Source organism: Perca fluviatilis, chromosome 14, assembly GCF_010015445.1.
Source record: "Perca fluviatilis chromosome 14, GENO_Pfluv_1.0, whole genome shotgun sequence".
Lineage (NCBI taxonomy): Eukaryota > Metazoa > Chordata > Actinopteri > Perciformes > Percidae > Perca > Perca fluviatilis.
The window spans coordinates 17,838,217-17,864,710 of NC_053125.1; the positions used below are offsets into that span (position 1 = coordinate 17,838,217).

The following is a 26,494-nucleotide window of genomic DNA, read 5'->3' on the forward strand; positions in this document are numbered from 1 at the left end:
CTGGGAACTATATTCTCAGAAGGCGAAGCACTAAGCTAAGGCTAAGCTACCGGTGGGGCCGTCGGACAGAGTTACAACACACACAGAGATGAGAAGGGTATGGACTTGTCTAACTCTGGGGGATACGGTGAATAAGCTAAAGTCCCAATAAGTCGGTGTGTTCCTTTAAAGAATAAGATCCTTTTTTTAAACATAAAAACATCCGTGAAATTGCGTTCGCTAAACCTACCAGACTCCATTTAAATAAACAGTAATTTTTGTATCGTAAAATACACTTCATTCAAAGTTGACACAGAAACAAAATAAAACTATGAAAAGCCGTTTTGGGCTGTCTTTCCACTTTTCCAACCATCACAACTCTAGTTTTGGTTGAAATGAACACATAGTTTACATGTGAAAATATGTTGGCTCTATACACGCTAAAAGTACTGTTCTTTTAAATGAAGTCTGGTGGGTTTAGAGCTAGCGACCTCAAAGCTTTTTCTGGTTAAACAGAAAGGTCTCAAAGAGGTTTTTAAAAAGGTCTATATCTGTAGGGATCCTTTCCATAATGTTGTCAGACACTTAGAATAATAATCTGAGCCTTTTAGTGGACCAAACTGACGCAGAACATTTGCCTCATAGGGTTACATTGTAGCCCGGTCTGTTGCTGCCGGTTACAACGTTCACGGTTAATACTGGACCAATTTCAAAGATTGTTGTTCCTATCAGTCTCTTACACACAAAAACATAGGAAATTAAAGCTGCGAGCAGCGATGGACGGGCCCTTGCGCCTCTGCGCGCGTCGGGGTTACCGGTGGACGCCGCTCCTTGCGACCGTGCATTTGCACGGCACTCAGACACCGCAAATCGTCAACAATGAAAAGGGAATTCCCTGCTGAGTTCAACGATACCTCACACAAGACTCTACGTCATACGGTTCATTAGCTGTGAAAAGGGGCGTGGCTAAAGCATAGGGGGCGGGTCAAACCATCACCAATTAAAAAGGAACTCTCTACTGAGTTCAATGATACCTCACACAACACTCTACCTTAGATGGGTCAGCATTTATGAAAGGGGGCGTGGCTTAAACATAGGGGGCAGGCCAAACTATCACCAATGAAGAAGGAAGTCTCTGCTGAGTTCAATGATACCTTACACAAGACTCTACCTTAGATGGGTCAGCATTTATGAAAGGAGGCGTGGCTTGAACATAGGGGGCGGGCCAAACCATCACCAATTAAAAAGGAACTCTGTGCTGACTTCAATGATACCTCACACAAGACTCTACCTTAAACGGTTCAAATGTTATGAAAGGGGGCGTGGCCTGAGTAAGTGGGCGTGGTTAAAGCATAGGGGGCGGCTCAGTATCACATGTAGACCACACATTATAAGTTTCATGTAAATCGGATGATCTTTGTCATATAAGGTGCATTTCCTGTGGCCAGGGGGGGGCGCTATGACCAAAAGTCAGTTTTGGCTTGTAGGTGTCCTCAGGCCTGGACCCTTGTCAAACGTGAGAAATTTCGGGCAGATACGACAACGTACACTCAAGTTACAACAACTTCTTTGTTCATCGTTAAACACTCAAAATGGCCGCCACGCCACGCCCACACCATCTTACGAATTTTTTTTCTTTTAATAACTTTTCATCTTTAAGGTGTTGAGATGGTACAGACCAAGTTTGAAGTCCATCGGATGAAATCTCTAGGAGGAGTTTGTTAAAGTATAGCACCATGACTTTTAGACCTACTTCCTGTTGCCACTAGGGGGCGCTATGACTTTAAGTAAATCAGTCCCTCCAGAAAAACGCAATAATGCGATCGCATAATTCAATGCATAATCAGCCAAAGTCCGCATATTCATGCGGGGGCCGCATTTTTTCAAATATGCCACACTTTCGCCGCATTAAATTGCCAATTTCCGCGCAAAATATGCGGTGCTTGCATGATTTCATAATCCCCGCATTTTCATTGCAAAAAAGTCACATATATCGTAGCAGAAAAAAAATGTTGCATTTACTTCACACAAGAGCATCTATTTTCCCCTGTTGCCATGGGAACGTTATGAAGTGACGTAATTACTCGACGTGAACATCATTGAAAAGCAGGTGTTGGAAGTTGAATTTGACATGTACTTTGAGTCTCTTAAGTTGGTATCCAATAAGAAACCTATGTTAATATCTGATGTCTACTCAAATTTCTTTGTTTAAGTGCTCCTGCTGTCTATATTAACGATTTTTGAAAGTCTGTCTCTTTTGTATCTTTTATTTCCCTCTGTTTAGACTATTACTTTTATTTTTACTTTAATATTATATTATTTGTATATATTTTTGTATCTTATTTGTTTACTTATTGCAATGACTGAATATCTGTAAAATATTTTTGGAAATTAAGTTTAAAAAAAGCAGGGTGTTGGGGGAATCACCTTTTCTTCTCTTTTTCATCAAACCGCAGTTTTTGCAAGTTCCCGCATATTTTGCAAGTTCCCGCATATTTTGCAAGTTCCCGCATATTTTGCAAGTTCCCGCATATTTTGCAAGTTCCCGCAATTTCATCGCATAAAATTGCATAAATATCCCGCATATTCCATTGCATATTTTAAGAAAACGTGCCGCATAATCAAGGATTTTTGCCCGCAACAATCACACAAAAAAAAAGTTTCGAGCCAGTTGGACAACGCACACTCGAGTTACACCCACTTCCTGTTTCGGCGGCGAAACGCACAAAATGGCCGCCCCGCCACTGCCACGCCCTATGACGAAAAGTATTTCTTTTAACAACTTTTCATCTTTAACATCTTAAGATGGCACAGACCGAGTTTGAAGTTGATCGGATGAAATCTCTAGGAGGAGTTCGTTAAAGTACGACATGTGGAAATGGCCAAAATCGCACTAATTTCGAACTTTCAATTCAAAATAGCAGACTTACTGTTTGGTTTAGGGTATGGTTCTAATGAAGTGTTTTGTACATCTTGACATGTTACATATGTGTACCAAGTTTCGTGAGTCTACGTTAAATGCACTGCAGGGGCTACATTTTTTAACTTTCTAGGGGGCGCTAGCGAGCCATTTTTGTGCGCCTATTCCAGAAACCCTTAAAATACATAAATTGTCACCAGACTTGATGCGACCGCCAAATTTGGTGAGTTTTGGAATATGTTAAGCCCCTCAAAAAGCCAATTCATTTGACGGGAAAAACAATAATTCCTTCAGTTTCAATAGGGCCTTCGCCACTGTCAGCGCTCCGGCCCTAAATATGTTGAAAAAATACCTAGTTACCCTATAACCCCAAACTATCCATTTTGACTATTTATCCTTATTTTCTTTTAGAAAAACAAATCTTTATCTTTATTTATCTCAAGCGCCAAGGAGTAATTTAATTGTCATATTGTAATGTCATATTTTATTGTATTGTCATATTTATGTAGTTTTCTCTTGAAGATGTAAACATAGATGTTTCAAATATGCACCAAGAATCAGCAAAGAAAGGAAAAAAGAGATTCTTGCTATTACAAGGTTTCAACTCCCAAGAAGGTCATCGCTGTTTTCTTAAAAGCACCGAGTGTCAAGGGTGGCTTTTGTTCCGTTATTGGGCTGACTGCTGTTGCTTTCACTCCTCTTTTCTCCAGTACAGGCAGTTGGAGAGGGGCGAGTGAGATACAGCAAGACAGGAGTTGCTGAGAGAGAGAGAAAGAGAGAGAGAGAGAGAGAGAGAGAGAGAGGAAGAGGAAGAGAAAGAAAGAACGTCTGTGTTGGTGCCAGAGTGATGTATAGGGTTTCCTGAGACTTGTTTTCCTGACTTAGCCGTTCTGTAAGCCCTCCATCCACTTACACACGCACGCACGCACACACACACACACACACACACACACACACACACACACACACACACACACACACACACACACAACACACACACACACACACACACACACACACACACACACACACACACACACACACACACACACACACACACACACACACACACAATCCTTGCCTCTCCTCAAATCACACTACATATCGCAGGAGATAGAGGTTTTTGGAAAACTGAGCTCAGTTCCCTTGGGCTATTCCCAAACCGGCGCTCCGGTTACACCACCACGTTCCAAAGCGCAATTCCTCACTGTTGGGCTGAGTTTACTTAGGCAGATGCCTCTCTCCTCAAAAACGCTGCACAATCACCCCCAGAGCACTTAATCTCTGTTATTGGAACTCTGCTTCTATCAGTCCCCTTCCATCTAAATATTATTGGAGGCAGAGATAATAAAAGTTGCAATAAATATGTGAAATAACAAAGAGTGCACAGCAAGTCTGCTTCCTTAGCACTTTACATTGAAATGAATGTGTTAATATGTGAAGTGTGCATATGTAACTATTGGCTCAGTGGAATGGCTTAACAAATGAATAAAAGTCCTCCATTCAAAATTCAGTGGTTTTAGTTTGATGTGAATGACATTGAAAAGAACACGGTTGATAAAAAGTTATTTTCATCTCAAAGCCATTAAAAATCCGACAAGGCATTAAAATGTCTGCGGTCCATTTATGGTTGATCTGATTGCTTGCTCTAACAGCTGGCCAACAGTCAAAAGATGCATCATCTTTTTGTTGAAGTTGGGTTTTCACTGCAAAAGCAACTTGTAACTGTAGGCATAATATACACAGCCCACAAATGTAGTGCAGGGGAAATAGAAGATAAAGTGTAAATGCCTACAACTTAAATATAATAATAAAAAGTAGCAGTGTTATGTTATAAACTATAACGCATTCTAGCAAGTTCATCAATCCCATCCTGTAACTCCTCCTGGTACTCTACAGTATTTTATATTTGCTCTTATATAATGATTCTCAACCTTTTATGCTTGTGACTCCTCAAACAATGACTAACTGTGATGCCTGCCACAGGTTATACCAAATCAAAGAGTTTAATATAATATAAGAGTTATAATATAAGAGTTAATACTATACTATACTATACTATATATAATATACTATATCATTTGAATCATATTTTGAAGCCTAAAGAGGCAAAACAACCCAGTATACTACCGGAGAATCAAATAAGATAAAGAGGATAATTTCAGCTTGAGTCTCACTTTCGTAGTTTTTTTGCCATTATTTCATACATATAACATGACATTAATAATATTTATCACATAAATAAGAATACATTTTAGATAATCTAAACACTTTATTTGGATGACAAATGGAAAGTGAGCATACCTGAAGCATCTGTAATAATATTGGGTAATAATTTCACTTTTCACCTTCATTTGCTCTTCCAAATAAGACTGGCTAACTTGGAGGTTTGTTTTAAAACCTTTATTATCGTCTGACTGTTTGTGTTTCTTGCCCTGGCTGATATCTTTTTTAGAAATGTTGCTGCATTCCCAGATCTTAGCAATTAACTCGTGAGTAACAATGCTATTATCACGGATAGGAATAATGGGCAAAACAAAACTATGAAAACAAGACCCAGCTTATCTTTTAAGGCAAAGTAAAACAAAATACGAGCTCAGCACTATACTTGTACAGAAATACTTTGGATAATTACTTGCAGTCCTTGCTGTCTGTGGTGTATCTGATATGTTCCACACTACATACTAGTAGGTAGCAGGAGGGAGACAGACATCACTGTTCAGTAGTGTGCATTAGGAATCCAGAAGCCACAAGTACAAGTTGGTTTTCCTTCTTTCATCCCCCTTCCCCCCCCAACCCTCGCCCCCCTCCTCACCCCCAAGCCAAACCACTCTTTCTGATACCTCAGCCTCTGTCCAAATGATTCATTCAACCATCCACCCACTAAAGAAACACTGAAACAAAGAGAAAACGCAACATAAAACAGCCTATACTTTTCCGACCACATGCCTTCGCACACAGACTAGAAACCCCCCCCCACACACACACACACACACTGAAAGTTCCGTGCACAGTGCAAAACAAAACAAAATACACATATTTACGCATCCAGATACACACATACCAAATTACACACCATATTCCACATCATTCCATCTCCATCTGTCTTTCCCTGCACCAAAGCCCAAAGGCAACACCATTCCTGCCACCACAGGTCTCGGCCCACTTCCAGCACCGACCTGAGATGACATCATTCCCCTATCATTTCCCCCCACGCCTCCACCCTCACCCCTCACTCCCTGTCTTTCTCCTTCTGCACCCATCCTACGCGGACAAAGGGCTGCGTTCCAACACAAATCATCCAACCCTGTCCTTAATGACAGGGTAGAGCTAAGTGATGCCATGGGGCAGGAGAGCTGGAGGTACTTTGGTCTGGGATGCTGCCCGGTCAGGATTCCTCCCTGAAACATGTGGTTTGTTCTCTCTCGCTCTGAATGGAGCAGCACCGGAGGGATGGATGGCTAAGAGAGCAGGGAGCAGGGAAAAGGGAGACCACAAAGTAAGTTCATAGCCCAAAGGGAGAGATCATTTGAAGCTCAGGTGGGATATGATTCTGCTTTCATGTCGGTGTGGCTTTCTTGTGTGGATGGCATTAAATAGCAGAAGTATACCCTTCGGACAGAATATGAGGATGAGGTTTATGCATGCAATTCAATCGTTTTTGCAAATTTCCAACTGACATCAGTGCATATGGGTGCTATTTAATCCTGTGGTTAGGTTTAGGGTTATGCACACGACATGACCAAGGTTTATTTTTGACCCTCCATTGCACGTACAGCCGAGGCGAACAAATGTAGGAAATAATGAAGTTCTTGAGCAGTTGTGGAAAGAAAATCCTTTCCAAGGCTTTAAAGCTATTCAAGAAGGATATGATAACACAATTTCCACAGTCTTAACTTCAGATTTATGATGCTGTCCTAAGCAACTTGGATATGGATATTGCGAAAATCGGACAAGCAGTCAGATTTGCTTTTGTCCTAGTCAAGTCACAAGTATCAAGACAAGTCAAAGTCATGTCTCAAGCCTTATAATGGCAAGTCTCAAGTCATGTCTCAAGTTCTAACAGACAAGTTTATGTCAAATGACATGTCATTTGAGACTATTTCAAGTCAAGTCTCAAGTCTTGTAATGTAATCAAGTCCAGACATGTCCTATTCATATCACGATTCATTTGAGCCAAGTCTAAGTCTCAATTAATTTTGAGAAAAGTCCACGTCAAGTCATTTGAGACCAATTCAGATCTCAAGTCTTGCAATACCAAGTCTTGAGCCAAGTCTCATGTCCTTAAGTACAAGTCTAGAATCATTTGGGATAAGTCAGAGGAAGTTTTGTGATGATGAGTCTTAAAGTGTCTCAAGTGCTTATGGTCAAGTTCAAATCAAGTCTCACGTTTTGTTATAGTAGGTCTCAAGTCAAGTTTGAAACAAATCCAAGTCAGGTCTCAAGTCTTATAATAGCAAGTCTGATTTATTAATTCAAGATAGGACCGAGTTAACTCATTTAGAGCAAACTCAAGTTAAGCCTTGTCTTGTTATAGCAAGTCAAAGGTCAGCTCTCAAGTCCTTAAGGGCAAATCCCAAATATTGTTATAGTGAAACTAGGTTCACATTAAGTCACAGGACATTTGAGATCAAGCCCCAAGTCAATCGAGATAAGTCAAGTTTAGTCCTGTAGTCCCGAGTTGTCTTAACATCATTAGCATCAAGTCTTCATTGGCTACATGGAAGTCAGTTGCAAGTCTTTCATGTCTGGCCCTTTAAATGACACTTAAACATTTTCTAGATTTTACTAGGTCAAAACTTGACACTTGGGTTTTTGATTTAAAGTCTCAGGTGAGGCCAAGTCTCAAGTAAGTCAAGTCTCACAGCAGTCAGTTCCAAGTCAAGTCCTCATTTGTTTCAAGTCTCCAGCTCTGGGTATCATATCAGCAAGTTTTTGCCATCTTAAATTGATACATCTTAAGGAGTTCTTGAAAAATGTTGCATGCTGTGCATCAGCAAAAAAAAAAGGCAGTATGGTCCAAAATACAAGAGACTGAGTGATTCCTCATGGATTTTCTTCTTAAAAGCCTTTTTTTGACTATGTGAGGAAGGTAGATGCATTGAACAGATACAGTAGATTCCCTGGCAAGGCAGAAATACAGATTACCAGCCTTACTAATCATCTAGACGATCTGGTTGTGTCAAATCTGCTCTTGCGCTCAGAGCGATCCTGGTCTCTGTTTGATTTTAGCCACATGTGAGTCTGCCCGCCTGGTGCTGTGCTGTAAACCTGTCATTGTTCTGGGTCAGCTCCCTGAGGATGTCCTTAAGGCCCACCACCACACACACAAACACACACTGCAGCAGGATTCCTCCTCCTCCTCGGTGGGGAACGGGCCAACAGCGGACAGCCTGTGTTCCGTCAAGGCTTCCAAAATTCCATGACTTTCCCCGAATTCCCATCCGCAGCCAAGTCATATATTCTGTTGTCATCCACAAGGCCCTAATGAAATCCCACGAGGAACACAGAAGCACAACGTCTTCGCTCACCCACTCGCCATTTACACTAAAATGAAAGTACACACCACAGATGACTCATCATGCACCACTGCGCTTGATAAATATCCATTAAAGCAGTTTCATTATACAGCTGCTGTTGTGCCATAGGATATAGGTTTGACTTATTGAATTAATTCGCTCTGTGTCTAACCCACTAATAACAGGATACAGTTCATCTAGCTGCATGAAAATAGCAAGGCATTGCAAGTATTTTCAACACTGTGAATCATTCAGCCCACTGGTACATTGAGTCCAACTAAACTCAGTATGTCATATTAGATCATAATATTACACATTTTTATCAATCTTTACTCTCTTCCTGCTGTTAAACAGCTCTGTGAAATTGCATACCTTCCGTATTGTTCACTGCATTATAATTTTTAAATGCTGTCTTGGGGTTAAACTGTTTATTTTGATACAGTCCCTCAGACTGAGGGGGAGTAAAGTGCCTTGCCAGGAAATATGAATGAAAACTGGCCCACTGAGTATAAAAAAAAGCTGTTTAAAAGAGCTTTCCATGGGTTTTTAATGTAAGCAATGGCTTTGATAGGCCGCAGACTTATTTTCACGAATGAACGTGTCAAGTATTAAGGTGCCTTATAAATCACTCTCCGCTCCCCTCTTTTCTTAGCCTTTCAGAGAGGTTTGGAAGAGCAGCATGATTGCTTACAGTTCTGGCCCTCTTTGTCAGTAACCTTGCCTAAATCAACAGCCTTGCTGCTATTTTAGTGCATAAGAAATTTTAAAGATTGTAATGGGACTGTAAAACGGAAACCTGCTATATAACGTGATTGACGGTCGAGGCTCGCACGAGGCTCAGGCGGCGGTGCTGTAATGGCGTGTGTTTAGTATGGGTGACAATAATATTTCAATCAGTGGGTGTGCGTGCGTGCATGCATGCATGCATGTGTGTGGTTTGGTAGGACTCTGTTAATCAAACAGTCCTGAGTCAAATGTAATTGTGGTTTCAACATTTTGGTTCCATAGAATGTGGAACATGGGACAACACGTTAAAAGAGGAAAAGATGGTCTGCCCGATGAGGTCGGTCCATAACAAAGATTTTCCTCCCCATTGAAAACCAAAAAAGATGGAGGGAATAATAACTGTTTTTTTTCCAACCTTAAACTCAGACTAATTGCTTAAACATTTCCTCTACAGATCCATATGTGGACATAAGCCAAGCGACAACCTTTTGGCACGCTTCAAGCCACATTGGAGAATTTCCTACCTCATTCAGAGGTGTTGCTTAATCACATTCACTGGCTGCCTGAAGAGCTGTGAAGAAAGACGGCCCCATTGAGTTTAGCCATGAACACAGTAGAGACAACTTGGTGTTCCTTTAACGTGTTTCTGTAGATCTATTCTGTAATTATTTACTATATATGGTGGAATCTCTTTCCACTGGCCTCATTTTCTACAGGAAACAAAAAAACGCCTGTTTAAGTGGTGAAAAACAAAAGTTGCAACAGATAGGTATGTGTATCATTGATTTGCTGGCATAACAGGCAAAAAAATAAAGTGTAGGCAATAACATACAATGATAAAACGGTAATGTTTTGTGACAAAGTGATGTGGAGTCGTGATCGACATTCATCTTTTCTGTTTGTCCTGTGATTTACAGCCTTTTTGCCAAGAGATTTCAGCAAAATGCTTATTGTCTACAGCCACGCTAGTACCTCTGTGAGGCTGTACTTGGCACAGTGGTTAATACATTCCCCATCTTAGTTTAGCTCGTTAGCATGGTAACATTTGCTAATGAGCATAAAGCGTAAAGCACTACTGAGGCTGATGGGAATGTCATTATTTTTGCAGGTATTTGGTAATAAAGCAATATTGGACAAATTAAATATTCAACATGATGATAGTGCTAGATGAACAGTTAAGGCATCACTACAGTTATTACAATTCATCCCGAGGGGAACATGACTGTGAGTACCAAATTTCAATTTCAATTTTCGTTATAGTTAAGTTAAAAGTGTGCGTTCTGGTCATAGTTCAGATAGAAAAATCCTTGTGCTCCACGTAGCTCGTAGTCTCGCCTGTCAGGATTTTAGCATGTCTAACAACATGTTAGCACGCTAACCTAAAACAGCAAGGATTGCTCAGCACCAGTAACGTGTCAATTAAATAAAAACTAAAAAACAAGAATCCTGCGAATTACTGTTCTTATATTGTGAAAATGATCATGTTACGAATGTAACCTCTTAATTACTAGATGAAAGTTAAAATGAGCTCAGCTAAAAACAGAGGCAAACAAACGCATTAAAATGTTTTCACACATGCATTGCTGGGTAGCCAAATAGCTGTAAAGACTTTAACTGAAAGTTCCTGTAAGGGTCTAAATTACACCAGCCAGCAACAAGGAGCGATCCGACAAACCATCATTGCATCATCTGCCCTTTATCCATTGGCTCTCTATGCACAAGAACTGACAAACCGCAGCAACGAACTGCAATGCCTTCACGACTGGGCAACGGAGATGCAACCTAAAACAAACCATAATTATCTATTTGTGGTCCTGCTTCGGGCAAATATGAACATAATACAAAAGCACACACACGATGTTTGGAGTTCCAGTAAGTTCCATAACCACAGTTTAGTCTCCAGGGGATACTGGGTTCCTCTTAGCTGAACTTCTTTGCTTTCTTTCCTGAATGACACATGCACACACACACTCACACACATACTAAGTGTAACTCTAGCTCACTCCAGACCACACTGTCACTGGGGCAGTTTGCCTGGCCTGCTTGCTGCGAACCTGGCCGGAGCCTTTTTTCCTAGACATTGCTTCAGACTTATACTATCTGTTTCCACAGCCGTGCGCCTGCTGACCCAAGAATGTGGACAGCACTCCAGTACATTGTTTTACAAGGCTAAGCAGCATATTTAAGATGTGAAATGTAGACTCTTGCTTGTTTTGTGGGAGAAATGTGTGTGTGTGTGTGTGTGTGTGTGTGTGTGTGTGTGTGTGTGTGTGTGTGTGTGTGTGTGTGTGTGTGTGTGTGTGTGTGTGTGTGTGTGTGTGTGTGCGCTAAATTTGTTTTTAAGTAAAAAATAGTGATAGTCTAGTTTTGGCGACATCTTTGGTGAAATGTAGTCATTGTTTCAGTGATATGCATTAGGTTTTGAGGGATACACACTTAGGCATTAGTTTTGTTACACTGATTTTACTCATCAAATCTGTTTACAGGTCTTGTTGAGTACTACTGCATATGTGTGTACGAAGCCTTTTGTTTCTCATTTAAAACCCTGTTATTTTGGTTTTGCAAATCCTGGTGTTTTAAACTTGACCATGTTGTGTACTGACAAATAGCGTGTGTTCACACTGAGCTTTGCTCTTCCTTTATTTGACAGATGCACATCTGTATCCTTTTGTAGAAATACTGCATGATTATACGCATATGGATATTTTGTATTTGCTGGTTGTTATAATGTGGGCATATTGATGTTATTGTAATTGATGAAATCTTTTTAAGCTATGAATGAATTACCTCTCTATGGACTGTTTTTTATGTTCACTTTCATTGTTTTGAATCATCTATGATATACACTGTATAAGTCAATCAAGAGTAAACTGCTTTTTTGTCTTTTAGAGGGCAATGTGTAACAAAACATTGATCCATAAAACTATGAAATAATTATATAGTTATATATTCCCCCTCACTTTAATGTTTACATGCACCTCATTGTGTATTTGCAAATAAACATAAAAAAGAACAATAAATCCTCCTTAACTGTAACACTTCCAATTCATTCACTTCAAATAGAAATGAATGCCACATTTCTCGGACTTCAATCACAGTGTGTGTCATCAAGAGGCTCTTTAGAGCTCTGCAGACTTCTTGTTTATGCTTGTTTATTTTCTGTTTCTATTTTTCCACATTTGACTTTAGTGTACATCCCACCCCTTCCTGAATGCTCTCTGCTGTTGCTCCAACCCCGTGGCCTGTCTGTCAACCCTTGTTCCCATGGCAATTAGTTAGAAGCGTTGGCCAATTATCTGCCGCTCTTGAACACCCACCTGACAAACCGCTCAAAGACCGCCTCAATAGCTGGGAGAGATTTGTGTGACGGGTTAATAGTAGGATAGTAAAAGTGCTGCGGAGGCGACATTGTTGAGTTCATGTTGGTTTATAGTGCGCGCTGACCCTATTGAATGTTTTATAGTGATGGGTGTCTATCTACATATTCAGCTGAATGGGACAAGGACCACAAAAAGAGGACTTGACAACAAAGAGCCATAAAAGCCTGGTGCAGACTTGAGGCCTGCTTCTGAAAAGACAGACGTAAGGAGCAAGTTTGCGTTTGAAATGAAATGTCACAGTGATGTAAACACTGATTCATGGCCAAGCAAGACTTAAAAGCTAAAGGCCATGCTGCACAACCTGTTACATACTTTGCCAGGCGAAGTAACAGATATTGAGTGTCTCTCTATTCTGTGTGTAGGTGACGCGTCCCCTCAAGAATGTGGTTCTCTTCCTCTCGCCGTTCGCTTCAATTTCCCCTCTGGTTGCTTACTTCACTCACACAGCCGAGAAGCTGTCGCTTGAGGAATCTGGAAAACACCAGCGGGGAATGAGAGGAATTTCTGCTTTTCGTTTTTCCTTAACCACCCCCTCACCCCTTGCTCTCTTTACTTTGGACGCCTCTGCACAGCCGGCCTCTTGAGTTTTCTCTTGTTTCTGAATGCTGCCCAACAATAACAACCTCTCATAAACAATGGGGCTTGTTGATTGGGGGGTTGAGAGGGAGAGTGGCCGCTCCTGGCCCGTGCAGTCGGTTTTGCTGGCAGTAGGCCTCACGAACGGTCCTTAATGTCCGAAAGTACAGGCTACACAGGGGGACTGTGAAAGATTTAAGGGAAACTTTAAAAATGCACCATCTCTGAAGGACCATAAACACATGCTTTAGTTCTTTCTTAATCTATCTTTCCTCCAAAAGGACTTTGATGGACCAAACTCTGAAAGGGGATGCTGGTCAATGTCAGGAAACCACAAAAGTACAGGGGAAAAAAAAAATTTAGTTTTGGAATTCACTGCTTTTACAGCACACATGGATTCGTAAAGGGAGTCTGGATCACATCGAGTAGGATTTTGAACAAGACGACCTGTCTTTTCAGCCTATGGGCAAAACACAGCAAGAGTAACATTCCATTTAAACAGCGGAGAAACAGTTAAACCCTGTCTGTGACAGTGAGAGGATAATACGGAGTGATGTGTCCTGGAATAACTCTGTCTCTACCTTTTCCACTTTGGAAGATGATACTGCACATTAGTGGACATTGTCCCTCATCTGCTGAACCGTTTTTATGACTTTTATATCAACTAAATCAAAATAAAATGTCAAAAGAGATTATTGTGAATAGGATGGGTAAACAAACCACTGCATTTGATTATAATTTCCTACAGGCTGCATACCAGAGCAAGGCTTATGAAAATAAAATAAAAAAAGGTTTTCCAAAATATCTATGATGCACAAACAAAACATTACACAGGCCAGTGACAGGGCAACAGATAGGCATGCCCTACCCCCTTGTGGACAAAAACTAGCATTACCTAGTCTTGCATTTTCTGTTGGTGAACTGTGGTAGAAAGTAAACCTTATGCTACTTGGGTAGTCTCCATCACAGGCAGATTTTTGTTTTCTGTCTGTCATCACAACACATTACCCATTAAAGCAAATATTATATTAACAAGTAATTCAAAGAATAACCATTTAGTTATAAGAGCTTTAAATTTTATTCATAAGATTTAAGGAATCACTTAACATCCAAAAGCATTCACTCACGCGCACACCAAGCACTCATCAAACAGGCGTTCTCCGTTCAAAGTCTTCATCAGCATCAGTGGAATTAGTGAAAGGTTAGCTGTCATTGGTCATCATTTGCCTGCAGGCTTGAATGGATCAGACCATATCTTCACCCCTTTAGATAAAAAAAAAAATATTAAAATGGAACAAAATAAACAGTGTCAGCATGTATGTAACTGCCACATTACACAACTGTTAAGGCACTGAATTACACATAATAGAGTGGTAACTCCACTTTTCTACACTTGTTTCAACTGTATGTGCAATTAAAATCAGACTTCCATTTATCATACTTGAAGTACTGTAGCTGATTATTAATATTATCTTGATATTGTAAACTACTTACATCTGGTGCTCCCTAAGTAAAACAAACAACATATGTTGGCAAGTAGACAAAAAATAAAAAGGAAATATAGCAGTGCACTGAGCCAGTCAATCTGTGTATGAAAGACCTGATAAATCGTTGTAAAGTATACCAGTAACTGAAACTTAGTACATAAATCTACTATGTGCTCTTACCTACGGGTTGAACATCTGCCTGGTTCACACCTGCCCGGTTCATCTTCTGGACGTCTCCTAGCAAAGAGAGAAGAGTACAGTATTGTCAGAAGATGTTAATGGTAAAAATCACTGTCATGAACAAGATTTTTCACATTAAAGCATGTTTGCTTTTTGGGGGGGTCTGCACTGTTAGTAACATTGGAATAAGTGTATCCACATTATTCTACTGCATGTCCGGACTGTAGCTTTCCATCTGTGTTGGCCAGAACTGGCTCAGATTAAAGACTGTCCAGTAAGTGGATTGGCTGTACAAAGAAACAAACTGGAACCACAACTATTTAACTGAATGGATTTTCCTGGCACCGCTCTATCTTTGTCTTAGTTGGCTTAACTACATGTTTATGGTTTTGGAAAAGTGGAAGGGAAACCTCTGGGTGTCCAGTTAAAACTCCTATTGCGTGCTTGCAAGTCGAGGTGGATGGCACTTTTAACTTTGGCCACATTTAGCGAAACAATTCATGTAGATTAAAGTGTATTGCCCCTTTGCCAAGTAAAGCAACAGTTCGACAGCTGCAACAGGAAAGAATTAGCACAACATCTTTAAACGCAGCAACATACTAAACGACATTGGTAAACTGTCTGATAGTGTAAGTGAAATGTTAGGAAAGATGTTACTTACTGTACTCGTCTTTATGCGTGAGCGGGTAGAAAAATATGGGGTAAAACGCAACGGCAACAGCCGTTACAAAGCCTCCAAACACCAACGCTATTCTTTTGTTTTTTGACATTTTATTTCTGCATCGGCTCACCTCCAAGTGAACGCAGTGTTTACATAAAATGTTTCCGGTGTAAAAGGTCACCAAACACGCGTCAACCAAAAGCGGCTGGCGGCGTCAAGGTAGTTTGGTTCTTCTGAGCTTCCGTACTGAAATAGTCACATGCTGCAGCACAACAATAATAAGGAAGTCTGGGTGAAGATGATTTGAGAAGTTATTTAACCAACGCTTCTCTTCTTAGATGGGCTAAAAAAAAAAAAGAAATGAGATTTTTAGTCGTTGTTGTGTGTTTTCTTTGCTGCTGTTACTCAGCAGAAGAAAACAAGCCAATTCAAACATTTGTAATTCCTCACAGTCACATGGATGTTGGCTGGGTGTACACTATTCAGGTAGGTTCTGTCACCATGTTCTTTATAAGGTTTCAAACTTTACAAGCATATAGTGTACAGCCTGTTGTTTATCAGTTTCCTGTCACCGAATCACTGAGTGTGTGTATTTTTCATTTTATATCATGCAAATGAGTGTGTATTCTCCCTAGGAGAGCATGCACGCCTACGCAGCCAATGTGTACACCACTGTGACTGAGGAGCTGTCAAAGGCTGCAGACCGCAGGTTCATCGCTGTGGAGCAGGAGTTCTTTCGACTGTGGTGGGATACTGTGGCTACAGACTCCCATAAGAAACAAGTAAGGACACATGATGGGTCAATACTCCGTACTGACATAAAATAATGCAAGATAGTTTTGATAAATGACTTACACAAGATTCTCTTAAAGGGATACTCCTGTATTGCACTTTCATAAAGTTAGGGCACTTGCAAGAAACATATTACAAAAAGAGTGCATCAGAGGCCAAGATATCCTGATTTTAGTTCCTGTTTTTACAGGCTAAGTTGGTCTTCCCATGACCAAATTGTTGGAGTGACCCTTTAAATACACAGTAACTATAATTTAACATGTGATATGGCTTGGTTGACTTTCTAGGTACGACAGCTTGTAAAAGACGGTCGACTTGAGTTCATCATCGGGGGCCAAGTGATGCACGACGAGGCTGTAACTGATCTAGACGATGAGATACTACAAATGACAGGTAGCGCAACACATTTCCTGCCCCTGTAAATGTCAGTTTGAGAGAATGAGGTATGTAGTAGACTTTTTTTTTCTCTGTGCTTTCTCAGAGGGTCATGGTTTTCTCTACGAGACGTTCGGGGTGCGTCCTCAGTTTTCATGGCACGTGGATCCATTTGGAGCCTCTGCGACCACGCCAGTCCTCTTTGCCCTGGCTGGGTTCAACGCCCACCTCATCTCCCGCATTGACTACGACCTCAAAGACGCCATGCAGAAAAACAAGGTATTAGTTGATGCTTCAGTCCAAATACTACTGCCATCAGTGAAGGGAATACTGTTATACTGTTTAAAAATTCCTAAATTGTACAAACGTCACCACAGATCACATTGACAAGTCAAGGAACACATTTCTTTCGGAGCTGTTCTTATACACTTTCATCAGAAAAATAAATTGGCATTGTCAATCTAACCTTAAAATGTTACATAATAGTTACAGCATGTTGTTTATCTATTTTTTTGGTACAGAAACTACAGTTTGTATGGAGAGGTTCTCCCTCTCTAAAAGAGAAGCAGCAGATCTTCACTCACACTATGGACCAGTTTAGCTATTGCACCCCATCCCAACTGCCATTCTCCAACAGGTAGTCCATGTTTAGACTATTTATTGGTAACAGACAGAAATGCCTTGAACTCTTGACTTACTCAGTTCAATATCAACATTATTCCATATCCATATTTGTATTGATAAACTTTTTTCATCAAATGGAAACCTGTTCTTACGTCTCAGCTCTGGTTTCTATTGGAATGGAGTTGCCATGTTCCCTGATCCCCCTAAAAACGGAGTTTACCCTAACATGAGCCTGCCCGTCACCAAGGATACAGTACAAGCCTACGCCAAGACTATGGTGGAGAACATCAAGCAGAGGGCTGCGTGGTTTAGGACGAACCATGTGCTCTGGCCATGGGTGAGTAAATAGAAACTTGTGATGCTTTTTATTGAATGTCAAAGCATCAGTTTTTAAAGTTATTGTAATTATTTGACAAACCCTTGCTTTTTTTGTTCTCTAGTAAATAAACGTGTAACTAAAATGTCCTGCACTGTCCTCGTGTTTCAGGGCTGTGACAAACAGTTCTACAACTCATCTGTCCAGTTCAACAACATGGATCCTCTAATGAAGTACATCAACCAGAACAGCAAAGAGTTTGGGGTGACAGTCCAGTATGCTACTCTTAGTGAATACTTCCAAGCCATCTACCAATCAGAGCTTGTCTGGGAGCTCCGTGGGAGTGAAGATTTTCTGCCATATTCCACTGGTGAGAATCTGTATTCTAAAACATAAAACAAAGCATCACCTACTTCACATGAAAGGACAAAGAAACACAATTTTCTTGTTGAAATCATCTACTGTGGCCAATTTATTTCTTAGAACCACACCAGGCATGGACAGGGTTTTACGCCTCCAGAAATGTTCTGAAAGGAGTGGCACGACAGGCCAGCTCCCAGCTGCAGGCAGCAGAGACTCTTTTCACCCGGTACCGAATCAGCTTCCCTGACGGACCTGTAGCTAAAGACTGGGCCCTGGATAAACTGAGGGCGCTTCGCTGGGCTGTCTCAGAGGTAATTTGTCAAAATATTTGACTCCTTAATCAGAAAATAAAGCTAGCAGGTAGTGTCTGCCAATGTTCAAACACATGATAAAGATTACAAAATTAAACTGGTTTGTGATCAAGCCAATTTAACACCTGAAATGCACTGCGTGTATTTAGGTCCAGCACCATGATGGCATCACTGGCACGGAGTCTCCCAAGGTGGCAAACATGTACCTGCAGCATCTCATGCAGGCCGCGATGGGAGTGGATGAGCTTCTGGCTGCACTCTTCCTACTGCCGCACAACCTCAACATACCCAGCATCCTCGACAGCCGCTACCACAGAAAAGGTGTTTGAAGGGGACTGCAGCTTACATTAGCAGGCTATCATATGTGCTTTGAGGTAAAAGCTAATACTAACTAAGTCCTTAATCTCCTCATGCCAGGTGTTCATCAGTCTTTGGAGCAACATGTCATCGCTTACAACCCATTAGCTTGGAACACCACCACTATCATCAACATCACTGTAAAGTTCCCCACTGCGGCCGTCTTTGATGATGATGGACAACCTGTGCCTGCACAGGTGGTTGTTGTTGTTATTTTTTCAAGAAAACTGACGGTAACAAATTATGTCTTTAAAGACGAACTATGTAACTTTTGCTGAACTGTAGTAGTTACATGAGGCAGTTACTGGAAATGTGAGAAATGGTAAATCATATGGTAATGGTACCATTACGTAGAGACATGAGGAAATCTATATAATATACCATAAAGATATCTTCTTCTGTCTTTTACAGATCCAGAAGTCCGCACATTCCAATGTGACCTACGATCTTTTCATGATGGTGGAACTTGGAGGCCTTCAGCACAGGAAATACCTGATTAAGTTCTCTGAGAAGCTTTGCTCTGGGAAGTCCAAGTGTGGCCAGACTTATAAAGCTAAAGGGGTTTTGTTCGAGAGACGGAACATCCGGGACTGGTTGAAAACGGGGAGGAGGCTCCTGCCTGTTCTGAATGAATGTTACAAGCTGATGTTTGACCAGGATACAAATCTACTGCACAGCATCACTGATCTGTAAGATTGAACAGATTATGTTGCACCCCATGCAGATATATTTAGGTAGTATTTTCACTAAACATAGGGAGTAGTTAAAGTATCGTTTACAGACAAGTCATATTTAAGCAAAAATCACTGGTTCAAACTTCTCAAACTAAACTGAACACATTTGGATTTCGAACCTTTGGGCAAAACAAGCAATTTGAAAATCCACGCTTTTAGAAATTGCGATGGCCATTATTTAATATTTTCGGACACTTTAAAGACCATAAGATTAACGAGTTAATCAATAAAATAATCAGCAGATAATTCCATAGTGAAAATATTGTTTTAGTTCCATTTATCACTTGTCAATCTTGTGGCTCGAAAAAAAAAAAACTGTTCCCCTCATGCCAGTGTAACCCTTTGATCTCTGTCATTCTTGACAGTCAAGTAAAAAGGACCGTGAGGATGACTCAGGATTTCTGGGAATACCACGCAAACGGAGATGTAAAAGCAGGGCCCATCTCTGATAACTACATCTTCAGCGCTAACAGTTCTGCTGTGCGGGCCTACAAGGCTGTGGAAATGGAGATTATCCCTGGGAAGATTGTGACTGAGATCAGGCAGCTCTTCTACAGGTGGGGAAAATGAACCGGTTGTAGTGCAGTAAAATGAACCCTAAATGTGACATTCACTCTTAAAATTTGATATATTGAATCTTTTAGAGAGGAAAGTGATAAGGACTACACCTACTCCATCACCACCCGAGTCCCAGATTGCTTTGGGAGAAGACTGCAGTGTCATAGGCTGGAGCAGACCTATTCGCTGGGTCCCCTCCATCTCAACACAGAAGTCATCCTCAGAACCAGCTCCTCCTTAAAGAACAACCAGACCCTGTACACGGATGACAATGGCTATCAGATTATGCAGAGGACATACAGGAATTTCACTAATAACACTTTAGCAAGAGTAAGTCAAAAGAAAACCGGTATTATTAGAATACTGGAGAATGTAGAATAATCCATATATAATGTGCATTTTGCAGAACTACTTCCCCATGGTTCGGACAGCCTACATTGAGGATGACTTAAGCAGACTGGTGCTCGTCAGCGACAGAGCCCACGGTGTGTCCAGCCAACGGACAACTAGAGGTAAATATATATATATATATATATATATATATATATATATATATATATATATATAAATCCCTTTTCAGTTGGTGTTTAATCACAAACAGAAACACATGTTAACATCCTGTGTCCCCCAGGTCATGCTCCATCGTCGTCTTTGGAACAACTTACCCTGGAACCTCGGCTACAACCTGACCCTCAACGACAGCTCGGTCATAAAGCCCACCCTGTGGATGATGCTGGGCTCCATCAGTGCCACCTCCAAGCTCTACCAGAGGGAGGCAATAGAGCTGCAGCACAGACCTGTCATCATGCCCATAGACCAACCACGTGAGGGCTGCAAGACATCAGAAACAATTTGTTTTTTCTTTCGTTTGTAGCGGTTACAATTGTTTTTTCCCCTCTTGCACACCTAGAGAGGCCCTTGAAGGTGGAGAACCCTAGAGGAAGGTCTCCTGTGCGTTCAGTGGTCCTGCCACCCAACCTCCACCTGCTCAGCCTCAGTATTCCTGGATGGAACTACAGCTCTGATCATGATGTTCACCTCAGCCACATTCACTCAGGTCAGAAAAACTGGTGGTTATATTGTGCAGTTTTTTCTCAGGCTAATTGATAGACCTTTTTGTTCATCCTGGGAATTAAATTCTGAAAAGTGTAAAACATTTTGTATGACTTGCATCTAGGTAAGGACTTGCACTCAGAGCCAGACTACGATCGGGTCCTGTTGAGAATCATGCATCTCTTTGAGGAGGGAGAAGACCCCGAGCTTTCGAAGCCAGTCACCATAAACTTGAAGGTGCAACAAAAATACTTAATTTCTACATAATAATGTCACCGTATTGCAAAAGGAAAGCCTTGCATTGCGATAATAAAAAAAAAAAGAATTGAAATAATCTTTTTAATGGTCAATGGTCCTGTGTGAACAGGATGTTCTGCAGGGCATAGGGGAAGTAGAATTGCTGGAGGAGCGTTCTCTCACAGGAACCTGGAATATCACCAGTCTGCAGAGGTGGAAGTGGAGGACTGCAGATACCTTAGAAACAAGTGAGAAATACTTTGTTTTTGGCACTGGCAAACATTCTGATGTACAATACTAGTTTCCTCATCCTTTTTACATACCTTGTTTTGTTTTCTCTAAGACAACAAAAGGTGTTGGAGTTGTGGAGATGAAGCTTTCACTGTGACCATCTCACCCAAAGAGATCAGGACCTTCTTCATTCACTTTGCCTCCAGGAACTTTTAGGTTGAACTGTCTTCTGTGAAGACAGCCAATCTTTAGAAATAATATGACAATGCTTTTAAAGATTAGATTTTTTGCTACACTGTTAATTAATGCTCTTTTTGCACATAACATCAGTTTGTTGAGAAGCACTGATGTGTTGATTAGGTGTGCACATTCTCTTTTTGACTCCCTGTTGACTCTCACTAAATAAAATGATTATTTTTGTCATGTTTGTTCAAATGTCTGATTTCACTAACACTGGCCAACCAACACCCCATTAAAGAATTTCTGAAATTGGGCGTTTGTATTAAATTATGGATGAGAAATCCCCAAAAAATCGAAATTATTTCGATTAGAAACCTGCCTAGCCAGGTGTGCAGGAATTTTCACCTCCATGTATTGCATTTCTTAGCTTAGCATAACAATTGGAAGCAGGGGAAAAGAAAAGAAAAAGACTAATAGAACTTCTAAAGTTAATCAATTTACATGTTTTATCTCAGTTGTTTAATCCAACTATAAGAAGATGTATTAGTTATTTTTTCCCAGGAGTTAAGTCCCCAATACTTATGCTAATAAGAGCCTGTCTCTTTAAGCCCACCCTCCCAAAAAAGCCCAGTCTGCTGTGATTGGTCGGTGTTTCCAGGTCTTCCGCATCTCTGTCTCGAAGTCTCTGCATCATCATTGCAGCTGGGGAATGACTGCAATGGCAGTTTTTTGATCATGTACAACAAAACATGCAATAATTAAATCCCCCCCTTCCAATACCATGGGTATAGTACCACTTGGCCAGCCATGCCAAAACACTTAAATATGCACTTACCAATATCCAATGGAAAATAATCTCACAACGATGAATAACAATGAAATGTAAACAAAAAACGCAACGCTTTCAAGCCGGGTAGCGAGGTTGCGGCAAGAACAAAATACTTTTACCAAGGAAACGCTCGTTCATTCCTCGGGAGTGTTTTAACCACAATCTTTTTCCTAAACCTAACAAGTCGTTTTAGTGCCTAAACTTAACTATCATCGCCGCATGACGCTCACTTTGGCTAAACTCTACTACCACGGCCCCTGAAAAGACCGTCATCTGGTGGTGCCTGTAGCCGACTCACAGTCACCTATTGGCGGCTAAACAACTGCCGCTGGTAGCCGGCGTCCCGGAGCTCTGTAGCGGCTAAATACAACCAGCAACTGCTACTCAGATTTTATCTTTTATGGCAATGTGTTCACGCTACAGTGCTTTACTTAGTTAAAATACTTCTATATTAGGTATATAATATATGGTCTATTGGTGAAGTAGCATTGATCACTTTGAGGGGGGGCATTTTGTCCCAACCAGGGATAAAAATAATTCAGCAGAGGCAGGGATATGTAGACCAGAAAATGGGGTGTGCATTTCTCCGTGGTTTGAGCGTTTTGATACTGTAACAGTATTATAGCACCTCGATCTGCTTTATAATTATAAAAGACATGAATGTCACTTTTTACAATATGGGACCTTTAAATGGTAAATTATATTTTGCTGCTTTGCAACAAAGTGAAACCATCGTTTTTGCGGTCAGATTTTGAGTAGTAGGCTATTGCAGATTTAAGCTTTGAATGGTAGTCATCCAACATGGCCGCTAGGGGCGTCCCATCCCCAGAACCAAACCAACTTCATGCTGCGACAGTGACCATCAAAAAGACAACACCCGAGGAGAACAAAACCCCGGCTCGGCCTGTCTGTGTATCACCATAGCAGCTGACCAGGAAAATAATTCAGCACAATGTAAGGTTTTAGTATTTGCATATAGCACGCCATGATCGCATGTGAACGAGACGACGTTGTTTGCAATTTGGTACAAGATGAGCAGCGGCAGCGTGAGTTCTCTTTCCTTCATAATGTGCTCTTCTATCTGCTGCAGGATTTTGAATTCGAAAAGATTAATCGATATAATCGAAAGATTATAGGCCTATGTAAAGCGAGTCGGCCTGATGCATTTTCTTGCATGTAATGTCACCTTTTTACACTCAATTTCTACATTGTCCATATTGTGCATCGTTTAATATAACGACTATTGTCAAGATGCTGGATGCTGTGAGGAGGCGTTGCATGTGTTGCTAGGATACTAGACTGGGAGGGGCTGATGGAAGAATCTTTATATCAGAATTGAGAAAAATTAAGTTATATATATATATATATAGCTAATTATACTAGTTATATTAATATAATTAGCTAATGTGTATCTTGCCTTTTACATCCTCTGTGACTGTGTCTGTGTGATGTGTAAATAGAAGAGAGAGAGGGAGCAGAGGAGGAAACTGCAGCGATTTCTAAGTGACCTGGCCTTACTTGGATCATTACAGGTTAGTGAATGCACAGATGATTACACACACACACACACACACACACACACACACACACACACACACACACACACACACACACACAAACACACACACAGTTAACATGGTCAAACTATTTCTTGCAAATAATCTTGTTTGTGTTGCAGGGCTTTAAATACTTCCAGCCTTGGCTAAGAGGGAAAGAGGAGTTGCTGTTGACAGTCGTTAATGAGGATCTGGTTAGTTTCTGTAGAAAAACACATACAGTACATCTCACTTGCATGTAGTCCTCATGTATTTATCATCATCAGTGACTGCAGGAATGACCCTGTTCCCCCCTACCTGTCCTGTCCTGCAGGGTTGGCGTTCCCCAGGGTTTGTGGTCTCCAGAGCCTCCTCCGACTCCTCCACCAGCAGCTGTAACAGCAGCGATGTCTCCCCCAGCAGCAGCTCCCCCAGCTTGGACAGCAGGAGCAGCTCTCCTCTGCCCGGGGAGCGTCCAGGCCCAAAAGACCCTCCGTTGCACACACCCACCAAGACACAGCCACAGACTGTCAGGTGATTGATGTCACGTTGTGTGTCTGGAAATAGAAACCTGTATATGTGTTTAGTTTCAGGGAAAGCTCACGGTGATTGTGACATATTTGTAATGTTTTCAAATCTGAAATTGGGAAACAGTTTGATAAAGTAGCATGTTGACATCCATTGGTGCATCACTTCCTCTTAGTTTTGTACAGAACAAAATACTCACTATAATGATGCTTTGATATGGCAATTATGTAGCCTAGAATTGACTACTGTTGCCCATCTTGCATGACAAGCAGAATGGTTCCACTTTGAATAAATACGTCACTAAAGTGCTGAAAATCAATTGGTTGATCGGCAACAACAACAACAAAAAAGCGGGAAACAAAGTGATTACAGCTTCTTAAATGTAAGGATTAGCTGATTTTCTCAATTTTATAGAGGATTGTAAATTAGATTGAGATTGAAAAAAACAAACAAGCAGAGTGTTTTTAATGTCCATCTAATGTCTTGCTGGCAGACTTTAGACACAAACACATCGGTTGACCTCTCTCCTCAGGGACCCCAGCAGTGAGGAGCATCTCCTCCCAGCCTCTCCCAGTGAAAGAGAGATAGCCGTGCCTGTAAGTGCTACCTTCGGCCAGTCTTACTCTTCCAACCGCTAACTTGCTCACTCAAGTCTCATGGCCTCGACTTTGTCCCTCAACAGGAGGTGAATTGCACTCTGTTTTTACTGGCCGGCTACGTCAAGTACGGACGCCCCTACGCCTGGATACGCTCTAATCACGAGCGCCTGGTCAACATCGGAGGCACCGATTCGATGGTTAAGGACACGCCCATGAAACTCAAGTCCATCGCAGACTGGCAGACAGGAGGTATGGAAACAATGCGAGGAATCCGAACATGAAAGAGCTATTGTTTCCCTGCAGAGATTTAATAATTACACTTTCCATGAGTTAAATCAGACACAGATGTCTTTGCTTGAGTTTACCCTTCATAGAAACGGTTTGTTGTGGATTAGGTGTGTGGAAAAAAAACTCTAGGTGCTTCGACATTACTATACTCTGCTAGACTTTTACAAATGTTTAGTACAATAAAATAAAAAATAAAATGCATTTCTGTCTTCTGTTCTGTTATTGTTGATTTCTTTTAGGGATCCGCGTGTGGGACATCATCAGTGAGCTGGTGTGTCTGTGCACCATTCCGTCTCCCTCCAACCCCTTCGCCCTGGACATGCGTTACATCAAAAGTCTTCCCCTCCCTGACCGCTTCCTCGTCACAGGCGCTCTCCTCAACTTCCTGGAGATGTACGTGGTTTACAGAAACCGGGACGAGTTGCACTATGACAAAGGTAGGAAATCTTGGAAAGTCCTAGAGAACTACACAGTACATCACTATTAGGATTATTATTGGGACCAGCAGGTGATGCTGTTTAGCTACATTACAAAGAAATCCAACATATAGCCCTTCCACATTTGAATTTTGAGGTATCAGTGACTGTTTTTGACATTAGGTTTCTCCTTTCAGTGGTCGAGGAGGTCAAGCCTCTGAGGCGTCTTCACGTCCAGTCCCTGCTAGAGTTACAGCGACACAGGGAGAGCTCGGGGCTGGCCGGTAGTCCCACAGTGCAGGACTCTTCTGGAGAGGAGTGACTTGAATTGTTTGTATTTGATCCACTTTTACGGACTTCTTGTAGAGAGGAAAAAATAAAAAAAATAAAGATAGAAAATAGGTTTAAATGTGTGAAATGTCATCAGAATGACTGTATTAAGTAATTATTTGTCTTGTCGCTTTCATATAGCATACAGTACACACTGTACAAACCTATTTCTTTTAAGGCTACACAGTCCAGTTGGAGATGTATCTGTATATTTACTACAGTTGAACAGTGGTCACATGCATGAGTTTTTGAAAATGTGAAAACACTGGAGAAATAACCCTGGGAAATGACTCACATGACTGAGAGTAAACATCCCAGGACCTCTCTGAATGTTTTTCCCTGCCACCCCCAAACTCTTCAATCCTGCTCTCCCACAAACCCTCTTAACAGCTTCAGGCCAAATATAACAT

General features: G+C 41.2%; 3 protein-coding genes across 3 annotated transcripts; 2 read left to right on the plus strand and 1 right to left on the minus strand.

Annotated features, from left to right (window-relative positions):
• Window positions 1-14,154: 14,154 nt before the first annotated feature.
• smim20 (small integral membrane protein 20) lies at window positions 14,155-15,621 on the minus strand. Its single transcript, XM_039823395.1, has 3 exons — window positions 15,429-15,621; window positions 14,768-14,824; window positions 14,155-14,363 (listed from the first exon to the last, which is right to left on the minus strand). The coding sequence occupies exons 1-3, from the start codon at window positions 15,535-15,537 to the stop codon at window positions 14,320-14,322; spliced, it is 210 nt and encodes a 69-aa protein (XP_039679329.1). The 5' UTR covers window positions 15,538-15,621; the 3' UTR covers window positions 14,155-14,319.
• A 47-nt stretch (window positions 15,622-15,668) lies between these two features.
• On the plus strand, window positions 15,669-21,802 carry man2b2 (mannosidase, alpha, class 2B, member 2). Its single transcript, XM_039823394.1, is given in 20 exon segments — window positions 15,669-15,914; window positions 16,064-16,210; window positions 16,508-16,613; window positions 16,702-16,874; window positions 17,117-17,232; window positions 17,379-17,556; window positions 17,707-17,905; window positions 18,019-18,209; window positions 18,359-18,530; window positions 18,627-18,763; window positions 18,978-19,255; window positions 19,666-19,857; window positions 19,945-20,188; window positions 20,265-20,353; window positions 20,355-20,370; window positions 20,490-20,682; window positions 20,769-20,915; window positions 21,036-21,148; window positions 21,279-21,396; window positions 21,492-21,802. Coding segments are annotated over 20 exon segments (3,039 nt in total). The 5' UTR covers window positions 15,669-15,788; the 3' UTR covers window positions 21,596-21,802.
• Window positions 21,803-23,215: 1,413 nt separating this feature from the next.
• si:dkey-19b23.7 lies at window positions 23,216-26,408 on the plus strand. Its single transcript, XM_039823200.1, has 8 exons — window positions 23,216-23,434; window positions 23,849-23,920; window positions 24,067-24,138; window positions 24,258-24,457; window positions 24,984-25,047; window positions 25,134-25,299; window positions 25,578-25,775; window positions 25,952-26,408. Exons 1-8 carry the CDS (start codon window positions 23,420-23,422, stop codon window positions 26,074-26,076), a joined length of 912 nt encoding a protein of 303 aa, XP_039679134.1. The 5' UTR covers window positions 23,216-23,419; the 3' UTR covers window positions 26,077-26,408.
• The last annotated feature ends 86 nt before the right edge of the window (window positions 26,409-26,494 follow it).

Bases quoted from the DNA above. Each gene is read 5' to 3' on its own strand.
- smim20 (XM_039823395.1), bottom strand. From the start codon at position 15,537: ATGTCAAAAAACAAAAGAATAGCGTTGGTGTTTGGAGGCTTTGTAACG. The intron at 14,825-15,428 runs GTAAGTAACATC...TCTCTTTGCTAG, and splicing joins CACGCATAAAGACGAGTACA to GAGACGTCCAGAAGATGAAC. The intron at 14,364-14,767 runs GTAAGAGCACAT...TTTTATCTAAAG, and splicing joins GGCAGATGTTCAACCCGTAG to GGGTGAAGATATGGTCTGAT.
- si:dkey-19b23.7 (XM_039823200.1), top strand. The intron at 23,921-24,066 runs GTTAGTGAATGC...TTTGTGTTGCAG, and splicing joins CCTTACTTGGATCATTACAG to GGCTTTAAATACTTCCAGCC. The intron at 25,776-25,951 runs GTAGGAAATCTT...TTCTCCTTTCAG, and splicing joins CGAGTTGCACTATGACAAAG to TGGTCGAGGAGGTCAAGCCT.